Genomic DNA, 25,962 nt, shown 5'->3' with positions numbered 1-25,962 from the left:
CCACCCCACCCCCAACCACCCTTTCCCCTCCCTCTCTCCTTCAATCCACCCCACCCCCCAACCACCCTTTCCCCTCCCTCTCTCCTTCAATCCACCCCACCCCACCCCCCAACCACCCTTTCCCCTCTCTCCTCTAGGCTTTGAACTGTCCCACTGCGAAGACCCTGGAGTGCCCCAGTTTGGCTTCAAGGTCAACGACCAGGGACATTTCTCTGGCAGCACCATCACCTATAGGTGTAACCCTGGTTACACCCTGCACGGCAGCGGAGTGCTCAAGTGTATGACTGGAGAGAGACGTGCCTGGGACAACGCCCTGCCCTCTTGCATTGGTAAGGGAACAGAGTAACAAAAGGAGTGTGCATATGAATGGTAAAGCCTTATGATCAGGATCAACTGTTGACTCTAAGCATAGCGGATTGTTAGACGGCTCTCCATCTATTTTCAACTACTGTTAACCCAGTTAACCCAGTTAACCCAGTTAACCTAGTTAACCTAGTTAACCCAGTTAACCCAGTTAACCCAGTTAACCTAGTTAACCCAGGTAACCCAGTAAACCTAGTTAACCCAGTTAACCCAGTTAACCTAGTTAGCCCAGTTAACCCAGCAGTACAGTACTGCAGCACAACCCTTCTCTCTTCATGTCAAGTTAACCACCGTCCTCGGTTGCAACCCTCACTACCGAGTTCCAAACTGCCTCTGGAAGCAACGTCAGCACAAGAACTGTTCATCGGGAGCTTCAGGAAAAGGGTTTCCATGGCCGAGCAGCCGCACACAAGCCTAAGATCACCATGCGTAATGCCAAGCGTCAGCTGGAGTGATGTACAGCTCGCCGCCATTGGACTCTGGAGCAGTGGAAACGCTTTCTATCGAGTGATAAATCACACTTTACCATCTGGCAGTGCGACGGACGAATCTGGGTTTGGCGGATGCCAGGAGAACGCTACCTGCCCCAATGCATAGTGTCAACTGTAAAGTTTGGTGGATGAGGAATAATGGTTGGGGCTGTTTTTCATGGTTTTGGCTAGGCCCCTTAGTTACAGTGAAGGGAAATCTTAACGCTACAGCATACAATGACATTCGAGACAATTGTGTGCTTCCAACTTTGTGGCAACAGTTTGGGGAAGGCCCTTTCATGTTTCAGCATGACAATTCCCCCGTGCACAAAGCGAGGTCCATACAGAAATATTTCGAGATAGGTGTGGAAGAACTTGACTGGCATGCACAGAGCCCTGACCTCAAGCCCATCGAACATCTTTGTGATGAATTGGAACGCTGACTGCGAGCCAGGCCTAATCGGCCAACATCAGTGTCGCTAATGCTCTTGTGGCTGAAAGGAAGCAAGACCCACAGACAATGTTCTAACATCTAGTGGAAAGTCTTCCCAGAAGAGTTGAGGCTGTTATAGCAGCAATGTTCCAACATCTAGTGGAAAACCTTCCCAGAAGAGTGGAGGCTGTTATAGCAGCAAAGGGGGGACCAACTCCATATTAATGTCCATGATTTTGGAATGAGATGTTTGACAAGCAGGTGTCCATATACTTTTGCTCATGTATTGTAAAAGCAAACAAGAGGCAGGAGATCTATTATATCAAAAGTCTTGCATCCCCCGGTTTTAAGCTAGTAGAGTACTTAGTGGATACAGCACGTTATTTCACAAATAATATTCAGAATATCCAACCCAAACCCGTAGATAAAAACATGTAATGGGGTTGTTTTTGCAAGCTAGAGAGAACATGCCGTATCAACTGAATATCAGTACAGTGCTCCAAGCAGGACACATTTAGCATTGTGTCAGTGTCTGTCAATGGGATTGGACAATTAAGTGGGCAACAGCAAGTTACAGTCTGCTATCTCTCTTTTCTGTTGATTTTAGATTTGTAAGTGGCCAATCAGATGTGATTGAGCACCCCTGAGAAGCCAATGATGTGTGATTGAACATTTGCTTTGTGAGGAATGAGCTCCATAGGATGTTGGTTAAGACTAGAGGGAGGAAGCGAGATAGGGACCTCTCTCTCTCTCTCTCTCTCTCTCTCTCTCTCTCTCTCTCTCTCTCTCTCTCTCTCTCCCTCTCTCCGGTATCTAAAAACGTCTCTAATGTAGAGTATAAATCAATAGCGATCTGAACCTTGTTATTCAAGCTTCATTGAACTGTGCATCCATTGTTTGTCATGTAGACGGATTATGCAAATGAAGCTGCTGAAAGGAAACGCAGATGTGGGCTCCATTAATAATAAAGCCCAAACGTCCAGGCCAGTTTTTCTGGAGGAGGGAGAGAGAGTGAATGAGAAAGAGAGACAGAGCGTGAGAATGAGAGAGAGGGGCGGGGACAGGGAGAGAGAGAGTGAGAGAGAAAGAGACGGGAAGTAAGTAAGAGAGAGAAAGATGGTGGAAGGACAGAGATTGAGAGAGAAAGAGACAGGAAGTGAGTAAGAGAGAGAGCGAGAGATGGTGGAAGGACAGAGAGTGAGAGAGAAAGAGACAGGAAGTGAGTAAGAGAGAGAGCAAGAGATGGTGGGAGGATAAAGAGTGAGAGAGAAAGATAGAGGCCACCCTGCCCCAACGGGAGCGCCACACTGCCCCCACGGCACCACCACACTGCTCCCCACGGCACCGCCACACTGCCCCCACGGCACCGCCACACTGCCCCCACGGCACCGCCACACTGCCCCACAGCACCGTCACACTGCCCCCACGGCACCACCACACTGCCCCCCACGGCACCGCCACACTGCCCCCACGGCACCGCCACACTGCCCCCCACGGCACCACCACACTGCCCCCACGGCACCGCCACACTGCCCCCACGGCACCGCCACACTGCCCCCCACGGCACCGCCACACTGCCCCCCACGGCACCGCCACACTGCCCCCCACGGCACCGCCACACTGCCCCCCCACACACTGTAAGAGCTGGTTTTGAGCTGGTTGCTTATCTTGCTGACAGCCCTACGGGCCCCGGTCAACGTAGTGCATTGCATAGGGAACAGGGTACCATTAGGGACTCTCTCCAGCAGTCTGCATCTTGTGAGATGATCTATTACTGAGATGATTTATTGAGATGAATCACACGGCTTCACGTTCGCATGAGGAGTGGTAGACATGTTACATTTGTTTGTCAGCCAGCCACTAATTATTTCCCCTCAGCTGTGTGTGTGTGTGTGTGTGTGTGTGTGTGTGAGAGAGAGAGAGAGAGAGACTGTGTAAGTGTTTGTGTGTGTGTGTGTGTGTGAGAGAGAGAGACTGTGTAAGTGTGTGTGTGTGTGTGTGTGTGTGTGTGTGTGTGTGTGTGTGTGTGTGTGTGTGTGTGTGTGTGAGAGAGAGACTGTGTAAGTGTGTGTGTGTGTGCGGGTGCGTCCGTGCGTGCGTGTGACTGTGTTCCTGTCCATGGATACCTCCAGCCCAATACATCATATATTTAGCTTTTTGAATATCCGTCACTGCAAAACTTCTACAGTATCTCCTTTTATTTCTCTCCATAGCTAGATATCTATCATGTTCTGGTTATATTTCTATGGTCTCTCCATAGCTAGATATCTATCATGTTCTGATTTATATTTCTATGGTCTCTCCATAGCTAGATATCTATCATGTTCTGGTTATATTTCTATGGTCTCTCCATAGCTAGATATCTATCATGTTCTGGTTATATTTCTATGGTCTCTCCATAGCTAGATATCTATCATGTTCTGATTTATATTTCTATGGTCTCTCCATAGCTAGATATCTATCATGTTCTGGTTATATTTCTATGGTCTCTCCATAGCTAGATATCTATCATGTTCTGATTATATTTCTATGGTCTCTCAGTAGCTAGATATCTATCATGTTCTGATTCTATTTCTATGGTCTCTCCTTATAGCTGAATGTGGAGGAAAGTTCACAGGCGAGTCTTCAGGACGTATACTGTCCCCAGGATACCCGTTCCCTTACGACAACAACCTCCGTTGCACCTGGATCATTGAGGTGGATTCTGGCAACATCGTAAGGTACTACTGAAAATGAATTAGTATTCATCAAGTATCCTCCTTTTCATGTATTGTCCTCTCATGTCTCATCTCTGTGCGTTTCAACAGCCAAGCAAAGGCCCTGCCAAGGTTGTCTTGTTATATCTGTCTAGCAAAAGTACAAGGCTTTACAGCTCTCTCTCACACTCACACGCACATACACTGACAGTTGCTCTGGATAAAAGTGTCTGCTAAATTACTTTGATGGAAACTGAATACACTTTCATGGCTTTGAAAGTGCTAGCATCTCATCCAGAAAGCAAACGTTGTCCAGTACATCAGTATATCAAATCGAATGTTATTTGTCACATGCGGCGAATACAACATGCTTACTTACGAGCGATTAACCAACAATGCAGAGTTTTAAAAAGTAAGTACGAAAAATTGGCTAAATAAACAAAATAAAAATGGTATAGAGGTATAGAGGTCCTGCATGGCATGGAGCTCGGCCCCAGTGATGTACCGGGCCGTATGCACTACCGTCTGTAGCGCATTGCGGTCGGTTGCCGAGCAGTTGCCATACCAATCCGTGATGCAAGCAGTCTGGATGCTCTCAATGGTGCAGCTGTAGAACTGTTTGAGGATCTTGGGTTCCATACAAAATATTTTCAGCCTCCTGAGGTGGAAGAGACGTTGTCGTGCACTCTTCGCGACTGTGTTGGTGTGTTTGGACCATGATAGGTCCTTAGTGTTGTGCACACCAATGAACTTGAAGCTCTCAACCTTCTCCACCACAGACCTCTACCGTCCATTTTCCGCAACTTCGATAGATTGGTAACCAGGCCAACGCGATCAGATCAGCTTGGCTCTGTTGGGCTCAGCTCAGTGGTGTGACAGGGGTACGTACCTCTGTGCTCTCTCCGGTATAGTCTATAGATGCCAGGTCCCTCTTTGTTTTCAGTCTGAGAGCCCAGGTCTAGGCAGTCTAATGAGCCTCAAATGCTCAATCATACATTCAATTATTAGTATTGTATAGAGCCGGAACCGTGTCACCTTGGAGGCAAACAATTTGTTCTGTTCCAACTCCCAGTGGCGCACCTCGTTTGAAATCATATTTTTATTCATGACTTGATTTCCTGCCGCTGATGTCATGATCAGCACTGTCTGCTGAATGGAAGGAGTGTTATGACCACGAGCACCAATTACTGGCCTAGTTTTCTGACTTATTGCTCCTTTTTTTTTCTCTCTCTAAAGCATCATTATACCTAGCCAGGAACCTCGGTCTGGCATCACAACAGGACTTTATGTTGTGTTGTATCTAGTTTCCATGTAAAAGATTAACGGACTTTGGCCTTCAGCTGAGTGCTTGCATAAAAAAAGGAGAAAAACCAGAAGAAATAAACGCATACCCTTAAATTTGCCATTCTGTACCAATATCAATGCAGTACCAATATTGTACCAATATCAATGCAGTACCAATACTGTACCAATATCAATGCAGTACCAATACTAATGCAGTACCAATACTGTACCAATATCAATGCAGTACCAATACTAATGCAGTACCGATACTGTATCAATATCAATGCAGTACCAATATCAATGCAGTACCAATATTGTACCAATATCAACGCAGTACCAATACTGTATCAATATCAATGCAGTACCAATACTGTATCAATATCAATGTAGAACAAACTGTGTGTGTTTGTATAAGAGATTCAGTGATTTTACTTGAGTTAAACTCCTTTTCCCTGTGAGGAGCAAAGGTCATCCACAAATGATCTCCTACAAACTCTGCTTTTGGGCAAATTTCTCAAGTTCCTTCCATTATCATCTACCATTATTACTCTGTGATTCTGTGATTTATTGCAAGTAATTTATTGCAGTCTAGGGTTGCAAAATTCCACCAACTTTCTCAAAATTCCTGGGTTTTGCAGTAATCCTGGTGGGAGGTATTTTCCTGATTCCAGGAATCTTCCAACCAGGATTTATGAAAACAAAAATAGAATTTAGTGAAAGTTACCAAGAACTGGTATTTTGCATCCAAACCTAAATGACAAGGTTATTCCTCCTCGTCCCTCAGTCTGCAGTTCCTGGCCTTCGACACAGAGGCGTCACATGACATCCTGAAGGTGTGGGACGGTCCTCCTGAGAATGAGATGTCCCTGAGGGAGGTGTCTGGCTCTCTGCTTCCCGAGGGGATACACAGCACCCTCAACCTGGTTACCATCCAGTTCGAGACCGACTTTTACATCAGCAAGTCCGGATTCGCCATCGAATTCTCAAGTGAGTAGTTTACTGTTTGTGAAAAGCCTTTGAAGTGTATATCTTCAAAAGCAATGAAGTCTGGTAGAGCGTACAGGTTTGGGTTATTCTCTGAAATGTTATTGGGCTCAGAGACATTGTTGGTTATGTGTTTTGAAGGTCGTTATGAAAGATACTACAACATTCATTATATGTCATGTCAACATAAAGGTGTTATGAATGTCTATGTGTGTAATCTTCAAAGTGATTGCATGAAGTCCCTGCATAGATTTGATTCCCTCCCTGTGTTGTGCCTGCCAGGTTCAGTGGCCACCGCCTGCAGAGACCCGGGGGTCCCCATGAACGGCAGTCGTAACGGGGACGGACGAGAGCCGGGTGACACTGTCACCTTTCTCTGTGACCCTGGGTACGAGCTCCAGGGAGAGATGAAGATTACCTGTATCCAGGTGGAGAACCGTTACTACTGGCAACCCAGCCCTCCTGTCTGCATAGGTGAGTGCTTTAATTACAGGTAGAGCCAGGGGGTTGTATTAAGGTGAGTACTAACAGGGACTCAGACCATGCTACTCATCCCCAGCCTCCTAGCCTGCTAATTAACATATTGAATTAAGATCCCTGAGTGTTGCCAGAACCTGCTGGCGCCAAGCAGCACTTGAGCTCTAGAGATGATTGACTGTCATCGCTCTCCAACCGTTTTGAACGAGGCAAAACATTAAATGAAGATCAAATTATTGGAAGCAGATCCCAAGATCTCTCTCACTTTTCAGAGATAGTGTGCTTATAACGAAATCTCGAGGATTCTTGTCAACTCCTGATCACGGGTGTCTTGTTTTAATGTGGCTTTATAACGTCTGATCTGTCAAAACGAACTACATCAGTTACTGTTATGGTTTAAACATTCTGTAAACTTTCCCAAACATCTCCACAGATGTGGAACATCTGTGGTACATAACAGAGACAGTTCATGAGTGTCAGAGTGAGACAAGTACATGTTACCTTTTCTCACTTCTCTTCTTCTCTTTCAGCCCCCTGTGGAGGAAACTTGACTGGATCCAACGGCTTCATCCTGTCTCCCAACTTCCCCCACCCCTATCCCCACAGCAAGGACTGTGATTGGCTAATAGCTGTCAACTCGGACTATGTTCTATCGCTGGCCTTCGTCAGGTAATAGGTGCTAGTTTCCTCCAAAGTGATTAAGGCCTAGTCTCCCTATCAGTTCCACTGCATGCACGCCCCCCCCCCCCCCCCCCCCCACACACACACACACATACACACACCCACACACACACTCAACACCGCCACCAAGGTGGACATTAATGGGCATTTTGTCACGACCAAGGTGATTATACAACGGTAACTGCTGACCGTTATCACTGTTATATTAAGATGCAGTTCATGTCTTAGGCGGGTAATTAGCTACCCCAGCTGGACTTCCATGCTCACTTTGTCAGTAATGAACCCATAGTTGGCCTTCCTCAGCTCTCCACGTTAAGGTGCTGTATCAAGACGTCCCAGCCAACGTTGACTGATGCAGACACTTAATGGAAGTCAAAAGGAAGAACTTGTGTTTCACACCTAAATAGTCCCGTTAATTGCGTCCATTTTTCATTTCACCTTTGGCGGCCGCAAGGGCTGTCCCCAACGGACAGAGGTCAAAGGTCAAAACAGGGTTACGTTTGACTGCCGGTAGGGTACACAGTGTGACATAAAGCTGACAGATGTTACCGCTGCTGCTGCTGTAAAGGCCTCTAAGTTAAACCTCTAACTTAAAGTTGTGAAATGAGACCGCCCTCTGCCTCTCCCCTACCAACAGCTAGCTATCTCCTCCTGTTTCTCCCTCTGCCTCTCCCCTACCAACAGCTAGCTATCTCCTCCTGTTTCTCCCTCTGCCTCTCCCCTACCAACAGCTAGCTATCTCCTCCTGCTCCTCCCTCTGCCTCTCCCCAACCAGCAGCTAGCTTGCTCCTCCTGCTCCTCTTCCACCCTCTGACTCTCCCTAACCATGAGCTAGCTATCTCCTCCTGTTCATCCCTCTGCCTCTCCCCTACCAACAGCTAGCTAGCTCCTCCTCTTCCTCCCTCTGCCTCTCCTCTACCAGCAGCTAGCTATCTCCTCCGCCTCTCCCCTACCAGCAGCTAGCCATCTCCTCTTGCTCTTCTCTCTGCCTCTCCTCTACTAGCAGCTAGTTAGCTCCTTCTGCTCTCCTCTCTGCCTCTCCCCTACCAGCAGCTAGCTAGCTCCTCCTGCTCCTCCCTCTGCCTCTCCCCTACCAACAGCTAGCTAGCTCCTCGTGCTCCTCCCTCTGCCTCTCCCCTACCAGCAGCTAGCTAGCTCCTCCTGCTCCTCCCTCTGCCTCTCCCCTACCAGCAGCTAGATATCTCCTCCACCTCTCCCCTACCAGCTAGCTATCTCCTCCTGCTTCTCACTCTGCCTCTCCTCTACCAGCAGCTAGCTAGCTTCTCCCTCTGCCTCTCCCCTACCAGCAGCTAGCTATCACCTCCTGCTCTTCTCTCTGCCTCTCCCCTACCAGCAGCTAGCCAACTCCTCCTGCTCCTCCCTCTGCCTATCCTCTACCAGCAGCTTGCTATCTCCTCCTGTTCCTCCCTCTGCCTCTCCTCTACCAGCAGCTCGCTATCTCCTCCTGTTCCTCCCTCTGCCTCTCCCTACCAACAGCTAGCTCCTCCTGTTCCTCCCTCTGTCTCTCCTCTATCTCCTCCTGTTCCTCCCTCTGTCTCTCCTCTACCAGCAGCTAGCTAGCTCCTCCTGTTCCTCCCTCTGCCTCTCCTCTATCTCTTCCTGTTCCTCCCTCTGCCTCTCCTCTATCTCCTCCTGTTCCTCCCTCTGTCTCTCCTCTACCAGCAGCTAGCTAGCTCCTCCTGTTCCTCCCTCTGCCTCTCCTCTATCTCCTCCTGTTCCTCCCTCTGCCTCTCCTCCCACTCCTCCTGTTCTCCTCCCTCTGCCTCTCTTCTATCTCCTCCTGTTCCTCCCAGCCTCCCCTCTATCTCCTCCTGTTCCTCCCTCTGCCTCCCCTCTATCTCCTCCTCTTCCTCCCTCTGCCTCCCCTCTATCTCCTCCTGTTCCTCCCTCTGCCTCCCCTCTATCTCCTCCTCTTCCTCCCTCTGCCTCCCCTCTATCTCCTCCTGTTCCTCCCTCTGCCTCTCCTCTACCAGCAGCTCGCTATCTCCTCCTGTTCTTCCCTCTGCCTCTCCTCTACCAGCAGCTCGCTATCTCCTTCTGTTCCTGCCTCTGCCTCTCCTCTACCAGCAGCTCGCTATCTCCTCCTGTTCCTCCCTCTGCCTCTCCTCTACCAACAGCTATCTCCTCCTGTTCCTCCCCCTGCCTCTCCCCTACCAACAGCTATCTCCTCCTGTTCCTCCCTCTGCCTCTCCTCTACCAGCAGCTCGCTAGCTCCTCCTGCTCCTCCCTCTGCCTCTCCCCTACCAACAGCTATCTCCTCCTGTTCCTCCCTCTGCCTCTCCCCTACCAACAGCTAGCTCCTCCTGTTCCTCCCTCTGCCTCTCCCCTACCTTCAGCTCGCTATCTCCTCCTGTTCCTCCCTCTGCCTCTCCCCTACCAACAGCTATCTCCTCCTGTTCCTCCCTCTGCCTCTCCCCTACCAACAGCTAGCTCCTCCTGCTCCTCCCTCTGCCTCTCCCCTACCTCCAGCTCGCTAGCTCCTCCTGTTTTTCCCTCTGCCTGTCCCCTACCTTCAGCTCGCTATCTCCTCCTGTTCCTCCCTCTGTCTCTCCTCTATCTCCTCCTGTTCCTCCCTCTGTCTCTCCTCTACCAGCAGCTAGCTAGCTCCTCCTGTTCCTCCCTCTGCCTCTCCTCTATCTCCTCCTGTTCCTCCCTCTGTCTCTCCTCTACCAGCAGCTAGCTAGCTCCTCCTGTTCCTCCCTCTGCCTCTCCTCTATCTCCTCCTGTTCCTCCCTCTGCCTCTCCTCTATCTCCTCCTGTTCCTCCCTCTGCCTCTCCTCTATCTCCTCCTGCCTGAATCAAAAGGGTGACATACATACCTGTCCCCTGGCAGCCCGTGCTGTGCCAGACACGAGGCTGTGGAATATTAATCGGGGGGCTGTGTGTGTGTGTGTGTGTGTGTGTGTGTGTGTGTGTGTGTGTGAGAGAGAGAGAGAGAGAGACAAAGTGAGTTAACGGTACCACCTCCTTAGCTGCAGCCACTGCTGTTGCTTAGGGTTGGAATGTTGAGGCTGCAAAGCTGTCATCAAGGCAAAGGCTGGCTACTTTGAAGAATCTCAAAAATAAAACATATTTTGATATGTTTAACACTTTTTTGGTTTGTACATGATTCTATATGTGTTATTTCATATGTTTAATGTTTTCACTATTATTCTACAATGTAGAAGTAGTAAAAATAAAGAAAAACTCTTGAATGAGTAGGTGTGTCCAAACGTTTGACTGGTACTGTAGGTCTCACGACAAGGGACATTCCTTTTTGTTAACAACATGCTAAGTAGACAAATTAGCTGTTTCCTGTTTGTCACAATCAAAATGACACTGTCTGATAATGTATGTGTGTATTGTTGTATTCATTAGCCTTGCTATTAAAAGCGTAGTGTTTTATATTCAAGTTGAAAGCTAGTCACTGCAGTGATGATGACACAGCAGTTTTCAAGCGACCAGTATCGGGCAGCCATTTTGGCTCCACCAGTTAGACAGTTTTTGTCTTTTGTGTAAAGTGAGCTCTGCTCTCTTCTTATTTGAATGGTCTTATCCCACAACACAAGGGAGTAAATAACACAGTGGAATAGTGGCTTTTTGGTAGTGGGACAGTGTTACTGAAGCTCAACCAGGGTGAAAAGCCTTTTCTTCTGTTCCGTCTCGCAGACTTCCATTACACACTCCATTACTGACACCATTCTCTCCCAAAAAGACATGACATATGAACCCAATGGAAATAGAGAAAATTGAATAATAATACATTGTAAAAAAAAAAAAAAGGGACCCAATGCATCGGCAGGGTTGGTTATGATAAGGAGTAAGGGGCCTTGCATCGAGCCCTGGGGGACACCGTTTGTATCTGCAGCAAAGTATTATTATATTGTAAAAAATGACCAATTGCATTGGCAATGTGGTAAAATGTAGATTTCATTGTTGTTGTTGCCAAATTTGGGTATTATCATTGCTACATATTCAATTAGTAACCAAGCTAATTGTTTGTTGAGTGACGGCTCCAGAGGCTAAGCGAGACAAAAAAAAAAAAGATCGGAGCGCATATGGTTATCAAAATGTAATTACTTTATTAATATGGTGTAGAGCAGGAGTTTTTTCCCCCCATGTTTGGATTGCTATTATCTTACAATGAGCCTTTAGCCTTAGATACAGGCTCAATGAAGTGTGACCGTATCACTTAGCATACTCTTTCAGAAATATTTAAATAAGAAAATACACCTCCCAATCTCTCTTATGTAAATTAGCTTCCCTGATGCAGAAATATGTGTCTATGTTAATCTTCACACGCACGCACGCACGCACGCGCACACACACACACACACACACACACACACACACACACACACACACACACACACACACACACATTCTCGGAGATGCGGAGCATGGCAGTGAGCAGTTGATAGTCTCTGTTTTGTGGTGAGTTCCCAGCTCAAAAGGATATGTGCCTCATCTTTGACTATACCAAAGCAATTACACTCCCTGGGTATTTATAGTTAGTGTCCTCCCACAGCAGCGATAAGGGTAATGAATGTAGCGCTAGCAAGCGTTATTAAAGGGGGATATCATGGTGTTGTCTAGCTCTCCAGCCCTGATCCATAGAGAGAGGTTACGGATGATTTGAGGAATCTATTCATTAGCGTCTGTGGCATTGGGTAGACGCTGGCATCTGAGGCATCTGCCACTGTGTGTCAACGTGAATTGCAGGGCCTTTTGAGTGTTGTCGCTAAACTCCCACCTCGACCGCCAGTCGGAGAGGCCATGAACCCAGATAGTTGTTTCTAGTGTGTAATTTCTCCCTACTACTGTATACTGCATCCAGACAGACACATTGAAACCCTGCTCAGCAGAGAGACAGAGATAATTTCTCAAATATCACCCTCCTCCAGATATTATGATCTGACTGAATTGGATTATAGTCTTTAATCTGATTTCTCTCTCTCTCTCAACCCCCCCTCCCCTCCTCTTTCTCTCACTCTCTCTCTCAACCCCCCCGTTCTCTCTCTCTCACTCACTCTCTCTCTCAACCCCCCTGTTCTTTCTCTCCCTCTCTCTCTCGCTCTCTCTTCACATCTTTCTCTCTTTCTCTCTCCCCATCTCGCTCTCTTTCTCTCTCTCTCTCTCTTTCTCTCTCCCCATCTCGCTCTCTTTCTCTCTCGCTCTCTCTTTCACTCCCCCTCTCTCTTTCTATCCCTCCCTTTCTCTAGTTTCAGCATCGAGCCTAACTATGACTTCCTGTATATCTACGATGGTCCAGACAGCAACAGCCCTCTGATTGGCAGCTTTCAGGACAGCAAGCTTCCAGAGAGAATCGAGAGCAGCTCCAACACCATGCACCTGGCCTTCCGCAGCGACGGTTCCGTCAGCTACACCGGTTTCCACCTGGAATACAAAGGTAGGACGCTGTCATGCTCTCTTAGATTCTTAGATTTCAGTTTTCTCATAGAGGGAGATTTCTTCTTAGCTGTAAGGTCTAGTTACTCTACCAAAGTCAGAAATATACATTGTTTACTATACATTTTTGCATACGCAGAGTTGAAGGAGAATACAAACGCTTTCTATCTCTAGATTATACTGTCAGCAGGGGTAGATGTTTTTAGCATTTCAATGATGCGTTTGGTTAGACTCTTCTTTACTCTGATCAACATGAAACTCCCTCCCTGTCTGTGTTACCTGCCTGCGTCTCCTGTTGAAGGTAATTCCTCATGTGTATTTCTACCCCCTCTTTAGCCAAGCTGCGTGAGTCCTGCTTCGACCCAGGCAGTGTGATGAACGGGACCAGGCTGGGCAGCGACTACAAGCTGGGGTCCACCGTGACGTTCTACTGCGAGCCGGGCTACGTTCTCCAGGGCTATTCCACTCTCACCTGTATCATGGGGGACGACGGCAGGCCTGGCTGGAACAGGGTTCTACCCAGCTGTCAAGGTTTGGAGCATACCATTGTACCTGTTTTATTATTTGTTATTTATGAACCTTTATTTAACTGTTGAAGCTTTAGATATGGACATAGCTGTGTACTATCACAAACATAAAATAGAATAAGTGTGTCTACTTAAATGACTAAAATGTAAATGTAAAATGTCAGTGGGCAATCACAATTTTAAATATATCTGTTAGTATATTTACTGAGCCAGGGGAGGGGATCCAATACAAATGTGGGAAGGAGAGAAAGAGAGAAAGAGAGAAAGAAAGAAAGAAAGAAAGAAAGAAGGAAAGAAAGAAAGAAAGAAGGAAGGAAAGAAGGAAAGAAAGAAAGAAGGAAAGAAGGAAAGAAAGAAAGAAGGAAAGAAGGAAAGAAGGAAAGAAAGAAGGAAAGAAGGAAAGAAGGAAAGAAGGAAGGAAAGAAGGAAAGAAGGAAAGAAGGAAAGAAGGAAAGAAAGAAGGAAAGAAAGAAGGAAAGAAGGAAAAAAGGAAAGAAGGAAAGAAAGAAGGAAAGAAAGAAGGAAAGGAAGAAGGAAAGGAAGAAGGAAAGAAGGAAAGAAGGAAAGAAAGAAGGAAAGAAAGAAGGAAAGAATAAGAATCCAAGGATTGGATTTAGTAGCCAGTCTAAAACAATCAATATGGCTTACACAGAAGATAACCGTACGACTAGAATGCTAAGCTGTTTCCTCAGCACACATGCAAGCACAGAAGATAACCGTACGACTAGACTGCTAAGCTGTTTCCTCATGTGCGTTCCATCCTGGTCTTTTCTGGGCAGATGTCGCTTGGCCAATGTATTGAATAAATGGGTCACATGTTCCCTCCGAAGGTCAAAGCAGGTGTTGAGCTCTGCTCTGTGTGTCTGTTTGTTTCCTCCAGCACCGTGTGGGAGTCGTTCCACAGGGTCAGACGGCACGGTGCTGTCTCCTAACTTCCCCCGCAACTACACCTCAGGACACAGCTGTGTGTACTCCATCTCCGTGCCACGAGAGTTCGGTAAGGACACCGTATAAACTCACACTTTTGTTAGAGAGACTTTTGGTGTGAAATAAGCTCAATGTGGTATGAATTGATGTGGTGCAAGTTTTGTTTGGGAGGGGGGGGTGTGGGTATACTTAATTAAAACTACAATAGCAGTCTTCTTTGATGCATTTTTTAAAGCGAAATACCAATGTTGAAATAATTCAACATATCCATCGGCTCTTTTGGAAATGTGTACCTTTTCATCTTGATATTAGGCTACAATTTGACGGTATAGGAGTATTTGAACACAGACCTCTGCTGTATAAATATTTTAGAGTTCTTTATCCAATTTCATTCATTCATCAGTATTAGTCCCCCATGGGTAGCTACAGGAAAGTCTTCCGGGCAGGTGCTTTATTAGAAATCGCTGAAAGTTGTGTGGGTTCAGACACAGCAAAGTACTGCTCACCTGTAACTAAGCAACGAGCCATCGATTTTCTGTCACGCAAGGCTTTAAAAGCGTTTTGATGGCATAAGGACTTGTCTCGCAGGAGGGTGAGATATAAATGGCTGCTTTTACACAGGCAGCGCAATTCTGATATTTTTTTCCACTAATTGGTCTTTTGACCAATCATATCATATCTTTTCACATCAGATATTTTTCAGAACTGATCTGATTGGTCAAACTTGACCTGTTTCAGCGTTCTAGCCTGTTATATCTCAGTGTTACATTTCTTTCTTGCACTTGATTCACACTGCCTTCCTCAATCAATATGTGAACATTGGTAGTGGAAAAGTAAATTGTGTTCCAATTAACCCTCTCCAGTCCAAGCCCTGTCTAAGCCTGGGGATGGGTTTCTACTGAGCTATGTGGAATTGTTTTAAGAAGGTTATAGCAAGGATCATTTGGCTATTTGATTTAGAATTGTATGACCCCTTGAAATATCCCCCCAAAAAGTATATCAGCGGGGCCGGAGAAAATTGACTCTAAACATTTCAGCACCCTGGACAGCAACCATTGGGCTGTCTCTGATGGGTGGTACCTTGGACAAAGCTACAAATGGCACCACATTCCTTACATAGTACAGTCTATGGGCCCCGATCAATATTTTACTCTTATCCAGTTAACTCATGGGGACTATTATAAGCTCCACCACCGTTAGTTTAGGAAATGATTGAGCTTCTTTTTAATTTATTTTATATAAAATAGTTGATTATGTATGCCAAACACAATACAGATTTAACTCCGGTTACTCAGTTTTGCTCACACAGTGGGGGGGGGGGGGGGGGGGGGGCAATGGGAAGGATTGGTGTGAAGATTACTCCTCATTTCTATCCCTCTGTATGACCCAGTCCTGTCAGTCCTCTAACTCTGAGTTCACAACACTGCTCTCTCAAACCCAGAGATATCTATTTAAAAGGAGTGCATTTGTTCTCTAAAGCCGGATACAAAAAGCCTAGTGTGGATTTGCTCAGAGGGGATTGACTCCTTGACAGCCCTTCTAAACACACACATACAGTGTGTGTGTGTGTGTGTGTTAAGTGTGTGTGTGTGTGTGTGTGTGTGTGTGTGTGTGTGTGTGTGTGTGCGTGTGTGTGTGTGTGTGTGTGTTTCGTGTGTGCATGCCAGTGTGTGTTCGTGCGCGTGCCCGCGTGTATGTCTTATGATACCCACACAGTATAGTTATAATGTAATAAATTTCAATCTCAATATGATATGATATGATTAAGACGTTGTACTTGAAACCTTCAGCCTGACTAAATAATGTGAAGGAATGTTTGACAGAATGTACTCTAACATACGTTATTTGCTACATTAAAATATTGAAGCGTTGTCTGAAATAAACTAGCTAGCATATCTCCGCCATTATGGGTTTTAAGGTAGAAGTATCTACAAACAATGTCATCTGAAATCTGCCAGCATTTATGAGAGAAGTAATAAAATATTAATTTTGCTGCCACAGTACCCAACCTGACACAACACATACAGATGACGTTGTAAGTTTACGTTCACCTTAGCCAAATATATTTAAACTCAGTTTTTCACAATTCCTGACATTTAATCCTAGTAAAAATTCCCTGTTTTAGGTCAGTTAGGATCATCACTTTTTTTTAAGAATGTGAAATGTCAGAATAATAGTAGAGAGAAGGATTTATTTAAGCTTTTATTTCTTTCATCACATTCCCAGTGAGTCAGAAGTGTACACACACATTGCCTTTAAAATGTTTAACTTGGCCTTCCACAAACTTCCCAATTTTGGCCCATTCCTCCTGACAGAGCTGGTGTAGATGACTCCAATACCTTCACTTTGTTGTCCTTAAGCCCTTTTGCCACAACTTTGGAAGTATGCTTGGAGTCATTGTCCATTTGGAAGACCCATTTGCGACCAAGCTTTAACTTGGTTAAACTTTCATGCCTCATGATGCCATCTATTTTGTGAAGTGCACCAGTCCATCCTGCAGCAAAGCACCCCCACAACATGATGCTGCCACCACCGTGCTTCACGGTTGGGATGGTGTTCTTCGGTTTGCAAGCATCCCCCTTTTTCCTCCAAACATAACAATGGTCATTATAGCCAAACAGTTCTATTTTTGTTTCATCAGACCAGAGGACATTTCTCCAAAAAGTACAATCTTTGTCACCATGTGCAGTTGCAAACCGTAATCTGTCTTTTTTATGGCGGTTGTGGAGCAGTGGCTTCTTCCTTGTTGAGAGCCTTTCAGGCAGGCTATGTCGATATAGGACCCATTTTACTGTGGATGTAGATACTTTTGTACCTGGATTGATTTGCACTTTTCGCACCAAAGTACGTACATCTCTAGAAGACAGAACGCGTCTCCTTCCTGAGCGGTACGATAGCTGCGTGGTCCCATGGTGTTTATACTTGCGCACCATTGTTTATACAGATGAATGTGGTACCTTCAGGCATCTAGAAATTGCTCCCAAGGATGAACAAAATAAATTCTGAGGCTGATTTCTTTTGATTATCCCATGATGTCAAGCAAAGAGGCACTGAGTTTGAAGGTAGTCCTTGAAATACATCCACAGGTACACCTCCAATTGACTCAAATGATGTTAATTAGCTTATCAGAAGCTTCTAAAGCCATGACATCATTTTCTGTAATTTTCCAAGCTGTTTAAAAGCACCATCAAGTGCTTAGTGTATGTAAACTTCTGACCCACTGGAACTGTGATACAGTGATTTATACGTGAAATAATCTGTCTGTAAACAGATTACAAATTACTTATTACTTATTATTAAATTACTTAAAGTAGATGTCCTAACCGACTTGCCAAAACTGTAGTTTGTTAACAAGAAATTTGTGGAGTGGTTGAAAAATGAGTTTTAATGACTCCAACCTAAGTGTATGTAAACTTCCGACTTCAACTGTACATCACAGGCTGGGAGCATCAAAGGAGCTGGTGCACTCATGGGTAAAGTGCCTTTCTCAAGGGTGCAATAGCAGTAGGTAGTATGCAGGATATTGAAGCCGGTAACACTCTGGAGATTTCCCTGCAGGTAGCTTGGGGGTTCATACCTTGTATTCTGCAGTAGCTTTGGGTTAGACCTAACAGACTACTGTAAAGTTTCTCTTTCCCGAAACACAAATGACATTCACCTAGACAAGATTAATAGATCAATAGATCAATAGAGACAGAAATAGATGGGAGATGGAGAAGTTGGTTCACCAAAATGGGAGGTTTTGCTTTGCTGTCTAATGCATGACAAACAGGGAGCTAACAGGGAGCCTTGATTCAGTGATTTCATTGGATTTCCATTTGAAGGTAATAGGTGTCATGGTTATAAACATAAACAATAATCTTTAGACAATTTATTTTGTGAGCCACGTCATTATCTGCCATTCGTTTTGATTGACCTGATCCTTGATCAGTGTGAGCGTTGCATTCTGGACATAATCACTGGTAGAACATCAATTAGCAAGGGACTTTAAAAAAAAGTCTAATTAAAAATGGTGTGCAGGTGTGGTTGGAAGCCCAAGGGCTTATATGAAAACCACACCACAAAAATAACTATACCACAAACAACGATATACTGTACAATACATAAGTATCAAAAATAAAAAATAAAAGGTTAGTTGAAGAAGCTAACAAAACCTGCTAATTATAAATTGATAAATAAAATGATCAGCAATCAGGAAGAAAAAAAACAGTATTTGTTTTGTTTAATGAAATGTGTGTGTGAGAGTGAGGCTATATGGAGGAGATTACTGAGTAGTTTGGTTCATCAGGCTGACCCCCAGTCTACATGGAGGAGATTACTGAGTAGTTTGGTTCATCAGGCTGACCCCCAGTCTTCATGGAGGAGATTACTGAGTAGTTTGGTTCATCAGGCTGACCCCCAGTCTTCATGGAGGAGACTACTGAGTAGTTTGGTTCATCAGGCTGACCTCCAGTCTTCATGGAGGAGATTACTGAGTAGTTTGGTTCATCCGGATGACCACCAGTCTACATGGAGGAGATTACTGAGTAGTTTGGTTCATCAGGCTGACCCCCAGTCTTCATGGAGGAGATAACTGAGTAGTTTGGTTCATCAGGCTGACCCCCAGTCTTCGCTTCAAGTTATTGAGTTGACTATGTGAGGTGAGACAGTGGGGAGGGTGAAGGTTATCCCAGTATCTTGTGTTATCGCTGCATTTCAGAATGAACCTGGAAGAATCCTTTGAAGGGTTAGGTAAACTGTCTGGGAGGTATGAGCATTTGTAGATGAAAGGGCATAATTGGTGTACATAAATAGACAAGATATTGAGTTTCAAAGGTGCAGATGGAGCCAGGTACAGTTGAAGTCGGAAGATGACACACATACTCAAATCAAATCAAGTTGTTTTGGTCACACACATGGTTAGCAGATGTTAATGTGAGTGTAGAGAAATTATTGTGCTTCTAGTTCCGACAGTGCAGTAATATCTAACAAGTAATCTAACAATCCCCAACAACTACCAACAACTACACACAAATCTAAAAGGGTGAAAGATTATATGCACATATAAATATATGGATGAGCGATGGACGAGCGGCACTGGCAAGGTGCAATAGATGGTATAAAATATAGTATTTACATATGAGATGAGTAATGTAATATATGTAAACATTATTAAAGTGGCATTATTTAACGTGGCTTTGTTTAAAGTTACTAGTGATCCATTTATTTAAGTGTCCAGTGATTGGGTCTAAATGTAGGCAGCTGCCTCTCTGAGTTAGTGATGGCTGTTTAGCAGTCTGACGGTCTTGAGATAGAAGCTGTTTTTCAGTCACTCGGTCCCAGCTTTGATGCACCTGTACTGACCTCGCCTTCTGGATGGTAGTGATGTGAACAGGCAGTGGCACGGGTGGTTGATGTCCTTGATTATCTTTTTGGCCTTCCTGTAACATCGGGTGCTGTAGGTGTCATGGAGGGCAGGTAGTTTGCCCCTGGTGATGCGTTGTGCTGACCCCACCACCCTCTGGAGAGCCTTGCGGTTGAGGGCGGTGCAGGCTGTGATACAGCCAGTAAAAGTTTGTTAGGATTTTGGGTGACAAGCCACATTTATTTAGCCTCCTGAGGTTGAAGAGGCACTGTTGCGGATGATACAGTTTGTAAAATTGTGTATTGTGATTTTGGACTGTTTAATGAAGGAAACTCCAATCCCCTTTTGAGTTTAACTAAATGAACTAAACTAAGTCTTTGATATAAATTACTAGTCTGAGAGAGAGAGAGAGAGAGAGAGAGAGAGAGAGAGAGAGAGAAGGAAAACTAACTTTTCAACAAAGATCAAGACGACACCCTGAGCGTAAATATATATATATTGATTGCAATTGTTCCCGAATGAGTGAGCGTTCATGTGCAAAGGATTAGCATTTCAATTGTTATAATTATCACTCTGTAGTGACTTCTCAGGTGACCCCCACTTCCCTTTTGTCTAACAAGCCGCCATGCCGGTTTAGCCCACTAGGGCACATTCTCCTATCATTTCTTGTAACCATTTTTACTTTGTTTGTTTTGTTTATGCATTTCTGTGAATGACTTAGTTAGTAAATAAATGATTTAAGACAACTGATGTATGGATGACTCATAGTGAAGACTGGGTTCGTGCAGATAACCAAAAATGTACGACGTTTGGAATGAGACTAACGTGAGGTAACATAAATAATTCATTAATTCGAAGACTAATTGATCAGATATAAAATATTTGAAAGGTTATATTAGGAAATTATAACTTTGTAAACTGAATATTTTCCTTGGTGCCCCGACTTCCTAGTTAATTACAGTTACATGATTAATCAGTTTGATCGCGTAATACTAATTACAGAGAATCTTTGATAAAAACTAAGTCTTCAATTTAATGATAGTAAAGACACGACAATGTGGATAGGGGGGTGCTCCCTCTGAAGTCCACGACCATCTTCCTTGTTTTGTTGACGTTGAGTGGGAGGTTGTTTTCCTGACACCATGCTCCGAGGGACCTCGCCTTCTCACTGTAGGCTATAATGTCGCTGTTGGTAATCAAGCCCACTACTGTTGTGTCGTCAAACTTGATGATTGAGTTGGTGGCATGAATGGCCACGCAGTCGTGAGTGAACAGGGAGTACAGGAGGGGGCTGAGAATGCACCCTTGTGGGGCCCCAGTGTTGAGGGTCAGCAAAGTGGAGATGTTGTTTCCTACCTTCTCCACCTGGGGGACGTCAGAAAGTCCAGGACCCAATTGCACAGGGCGGGATTGAAACCCAGGGCCTCCAGCTTGATGATGAGCTTGGAGGGAACTATGGTGTTGAATGCTGAGCTGTAGTCAATGAACAGCATTCTTACATAGATATTCCTCTTATCCAGATGGGACAGGGCAGTGTGCAGTGTGATGGCGATTGCATCGTCTGTGGACCTGTTGGGGTGGTATGAAAACTGAAGTGGGTCTAGGGTGGCCGGTAAGGTGGAGGTGATATGATCCTTGACTAGTCTCTCAAAGCACTTCATGATGACAGAAGTGAGTGCTACGGGGCGGTAGTCATTTAGTTCAGTTATCTTTAACACGTTAACACGTTTAAATGTTTTACTCACGTCGGCCAAGGAGAAGGAGGGAAGGGCAGTCCTTGTTAGCGGGTCGCGACGGTGGGACTGTATTATCCTCAAAGCAGGCAAAGAATGTGTTTAGTTTGTCTGGAAGCGTGATGTCGGTGTCCGTGACGTGGCTGGTTTTCTTTTTGTAGTCCGTGATTTCATGTAGACCCTGCCACATACGTCTCGTGTCTGAGCCATTGAATTGCAACTCCAGTTTGTCCCTGTACTGGCATTTCGCTTGTTTGAATGCCAATCGGAAGGAATAACTACACTGTTTATTATCAGCCATATTCCCAGACCTCTTTCCATGGTTAAATGTGGTGGTTCGCGCTTTCAGTTTTGTGTTAATGCCGCCATCCAACCACGGTTTCTGGTTATGGTAGGTTTTAATAGTCACAGTGGAGACAACATCTGCAATGTACTTCCTTATAAACTCACTCACCAAGTCAGAATATAGATCAATGTTGTTCTATTGAGGCTGACCGGGACATATCCCAGTCCGCGTGATCAAAACAATCTTGAAGCGATTTGTCAGACCAGTGTTGAATGGTTCTAGTCATTGGTACATCCTGCTTGAGTTTCTGTCTATTACATAGAGTCCAAGTTCCTTGAGGGCCGTCTTGTTGTCTGCTTGAGGGGGAATGTACACAGCTGTGGCATTAACTGACGAGAATTCTCTTGGGAGGTAATATGGCCGGCATTTGATTTTCAGGAATTCTAGGTCGGGTGAGCAGAAGGACTTGATTTCCTGTATGTTGTTAGGATTACACCATGAGTCGTTAATCATGAAGCATACACCCCGCCCTTCTTCCCAGAGAGGTGTTTAACTCTGTCGGCACGATGCATGGAGAAGCCCGGTGGCTGACCTGATTCCGACAACATATCCCGAGAGAGCCATATTTCCATGAAACAGAGAATGTTACCATCTCTGATGCCCTTCTGGAAGGCAACCCTTGCTTGAATTTCATCTACCTTGTTGTCAAGAGACTGGACATTGGCGAGTAATATACTCAGGAACGGTGGGCAATGTGCACGTCTACAGAGCCTGACAAGGAGGCCGCTCCGTCTGCACCTTCTGCGGCGCAGTTGTTTTGGGTCGGCTTCTGGGATTAGATCCATTGTCCTGGGTGGTGGTCCAAACAGAGGATCCACTTTGGGAAAGTCGTATTCCTGGTCGTAATGTTGGTAAATTGACGTCGCTCTTATATCCAATAGTTCTTCCCCGCTGTATGTAATAAGACATAAGATTTCCTGGGGTAACAAGGTAAGAAATAATACATAACAAAAACTAAATACGGCCTAGTTTCCTAAGGACTCGAAGCGAGGCGACTCTCTCTGTCGGCACTGTCTCTCTCTCACACACACACACACGCACGCACGCACGCACGCACGCACGCACGCACGCACACACACACACACACACACACACACACACACACACACACACACACATATACACACACACACACACGCGCATGCACGCACGCACGCACACACACACACACACACACACACACACACACATATACACACACACACACACACACATATACACACACACACACACACACACACATATACACACTCACACACACACACACACACACACACACACACACACACACACACACACACACACACACACACACACAGTTATAGGGAGTCCTCCACTAACCCATTCATTCATTCCCCCGGACCTAGAGCCACCACTGTTAAAGAATGCCCTTTTTCATGTTTCATTATTCTGTCACAAAGAATGATATCAGCAATATTTCAGACAATGACAGATTTGGTCTAGAAGATGAATATTGTAGAAGAAAAGAGAGCATAGAAAGAAAGCCCACCTCTCTCTCTCTTTCTCCCCATCTTTCTCTCTATATCTTCTCTATATCTCCCTTTCTCTCCCCATCTCTCTATTCCCATCTCTCTCTCTATCTCTCCCCCATCTCTCTCTCTCTCTCTCTCTATCTCTTTCTCTCTCTCTCTCTCTCTCTCTCTCTCTCTCTCTTTCTCTCTCTCTCTTCCCCCAGGCACACCATGTGAACACTATGGAGAGATCCTCCTCTTCTCCTCTCCACCCACTCACAACCCCCATGCCACACCACTAATGATCTCCGACTGTTAAATAAGTTACAATTAAAAGAGCATCTATTGGCTTGCCCTGGGCGTCTACATGTTTCCAGGGACGTAAATGGGCTTTTAATTGTTGTTGAAACGAGGCAGTGTAAAACAATAACGGTTTATTTTTATATATATATTTTAACAGGGTGTCATATTGAGACTCTTTTTCAAATGAGCCTGCACAATACAAACACACACATCAATACAAAACACACTAAAAATACTAAATTACTTCACTTAGATCATTCCCCACTAATGTTTTACATTCCCTACAGGGCAACAGGCAGTTAAGCCTGAGTCTCCCCTGCAACATGATCCACATCTGTGGAGCACAAAAACTAGTACCGTCTCTCCCTAAATCAGAAGCCACCCTTGGAACGTCTTGCACTATCCTTAAATGGAATGGAAAATAAAACTATAAATCATGCTTTACCTTTGACGAGCTTCTTCTGTTGGCATTCCAATATGTCCCATAAACATCACAAATGGTCCTTTTGTTCGATTAATTCCGTCGATATATATCCAAAATGTGAATTTATTTGGCTCGTTTGATCCAGAAAAACACTGGTTCCAACTTGCGCAACGTCACTAGAAAATATCTCAAAAGTTACCTGTAAACTTTGCCAAAACATTTCAAAATACTGTTGTAATACAACTTTAGGTATTTTTTTAAGTAAATAATCAATCAAATTGTAGACGGGATGATCTGTGTTCAATACAGGAAGAAAACAAACTCAAATCAAATCAAATCAAATGTTATTTGTCACATACACATGGTTAGCAGATGTTAATGCGAGTGTAGCGAAATGCTTGTGCTTCTAGTTCCGACAATGCAGTAATAACCAACAAGTAATCTAACTAACAATTCCAAAACTACTACCTTATAGACACAAGTGTAAGGGGATAAAGAATATGTACATAAAGATATATGAATGAGTGATGGTACAGAGCGCAGGGCAAGATACAGTAGATGGTATTGAGTGCAGTATATACATGTGAGATGAGTATGTAAACAAAGTGGCATAGTTAAAGTGGCTAGTGATACATGTATTACATAAAGATGCAGTAGATGATATAGAGTACAGTATATACATATACATATGAGATGAATAATGTAGGGTATGTAACATTATATTAGGTAGCATTGTTTAAAGTGGCTAGTGATATATTTTACATCATTTCCCATCAATTCCCATTATTAAAGTGGCTGGAGTTGAGTCAGTGTGTTGGCAGCAGCCACTCAATGTTAGTGGTGGCTGTTTAACTGTCTGATGGCCTTGAGATAGAAGCTGTTTTTCAGTCTCTCGGTCCCAGCTTTGATGCACCTGTACTGACCTCGCCTTCTGGATGATAGCGGGGTGAACAGGCAGTGGCTCGGGTGGTTGTTGTCCTTGATGATCTTTATGGCCTTCCTGTGACATCGGGTGGTGTAGGTGTCCTGGAGGGCAGGTAGTTTGCCCCCGGTGATGCGTTGTGCAGACCTCACTACCCTCTGGAGAGCCTTACGGTTGTGGGCGGAGCAGTTGCCGTACCAGGCGGTGATACAGCCCGACAGGATGCTCTTGATTGTGCATCTGTAGAAGTTTGTGAGTGCTTTAGGTGACAAGCCAAATTTCTTCAGCCTCCTGAGGTTGAAGAGGCGCTGCTGCGCCTTCTTCACGATGTTGTCTATGTGGGTGGACCAATTCAGTTTGTCTGTGATGTGTACGCCGAGGAACTTAAAACGTACTACCCTCTCCACTACTGTTTCATCGATGTGGATAGGGGGGTGTTCCCTCTGCTGTTTCCTGAAGTCCACAATCATCTCCTTAGTTTTGTTGACGTTGAGTGTGAGGTTATTTTCCTGACACCACACTCCGAGGGCCCTCACCTCCTCCCTGTAGGCCGTCTCGTCGTTGTTGGTAATCAAGCCTACCACTGTTGTGTCGTCCACAAACTTGATGATTGAGTTGGAGGCGTGCGTGGCCACACAGTCGTGGGTGAACAGGGAGTACAGGAGAGGGCTCAGAACGCACCCTTGTGGGGCCCCAGTGTTGAGGATCAGCGGGGTGGAAATGTTGTTGCCTACCCTCATCACCTGGGAGCGGCCCGTCAGAAAGTCCAGTACCCAGTTGCACAGGGCGGGGTCGAGACCCAGGGTCTCGAGCTTGATGACGAGCTTGGAGGGCACTATGGTGTTGAATGCCGAGCTGTAGTCGATGAACAGCATTCTCACATAGGTATTCCTCTTGTCCAGATGGGTTAGGGCAGTGTGCAGTGTGGTTGAGATTGCATCGTCTGTGGACCTATTTGGGCGGTAAGCAGGTGGAGGTGATATGGTCCTTGACTAGTCTCTCAAAGCACTTCATGATGACGGAAGTGAGTGCTACGGGGCGGTAGTCATTTAGCTCAGTTACCTTAGCTTTCTTGGGAACAGGAACAATGGTGGCCCTCTTGAAGCATGTGGGAACAACAGACTGGGATAGGGATTGATTGAATATGTCCGTAAACACACCAGCCAG

General features: G+C 45.3%; 1 protein-coding gene across 1 annotated transcript in view; it reads left to right on the top strand.

The window, feature by feature from the left end:
• The window catches only part of LOC139373820 (CUB and sushi domain-containing protein 3-like), a 740,037-nt gene that overhangs the window by 519,522 nt on the left and 194,553 nt on the right, over positions 1–25,962 (top strand). Inside the window, exons 24-31 of the mRNA XM_071114860.1 lie at positions 138–329; positions 3,860–3,986; positions 6,031–6,233; positions 6,513–6,704; positions 7,238–7,376; positions 12,611–12,798; positions 13,134–13,328; positions 14,205–14,321. Of these exons, the coding sequence (XP_070970961.1) occupies positions 138–329; positions 3,860–3,986; positions 6,031–6,233; positions 6,513–6,704; positions 7,238–7,376; positions 12,611–12,798; positions 13,134–13,328; positions 14,205–14,321 (1,353 nt within the window). The remainder of the gene's footprint in view (positions 1–137; positions 330–3,859; positions 3,987–6,030; positions 6,234–6,512; positions 6,705–7,237; positions 7,377–12,610; positions 12,799–13,133; positions 13,329–14,204; positions 14,322–25,962) is intronic.

Source organism: Oncorhynchus clarkii, chromosome 18, assembly GCF_045791955.1.
Source record: "Oncorhynchus clarkii lewisi isolate Uvic-CL-2024 chromosome 18, UVic_Ocla_1.0, whole genome shotgun sequence".
NCBI classification, from domain to species: domain Eukaryota; kingdom Metazoa; phylum Chordata; class Actinopteri; order Salmoniformes; family Salmonidae; genus Oncorhynchus; species Oncorhynchus clarkii.
This window is presented reverse-complemented; position numbering and strand designations above follow the sequence as displayed.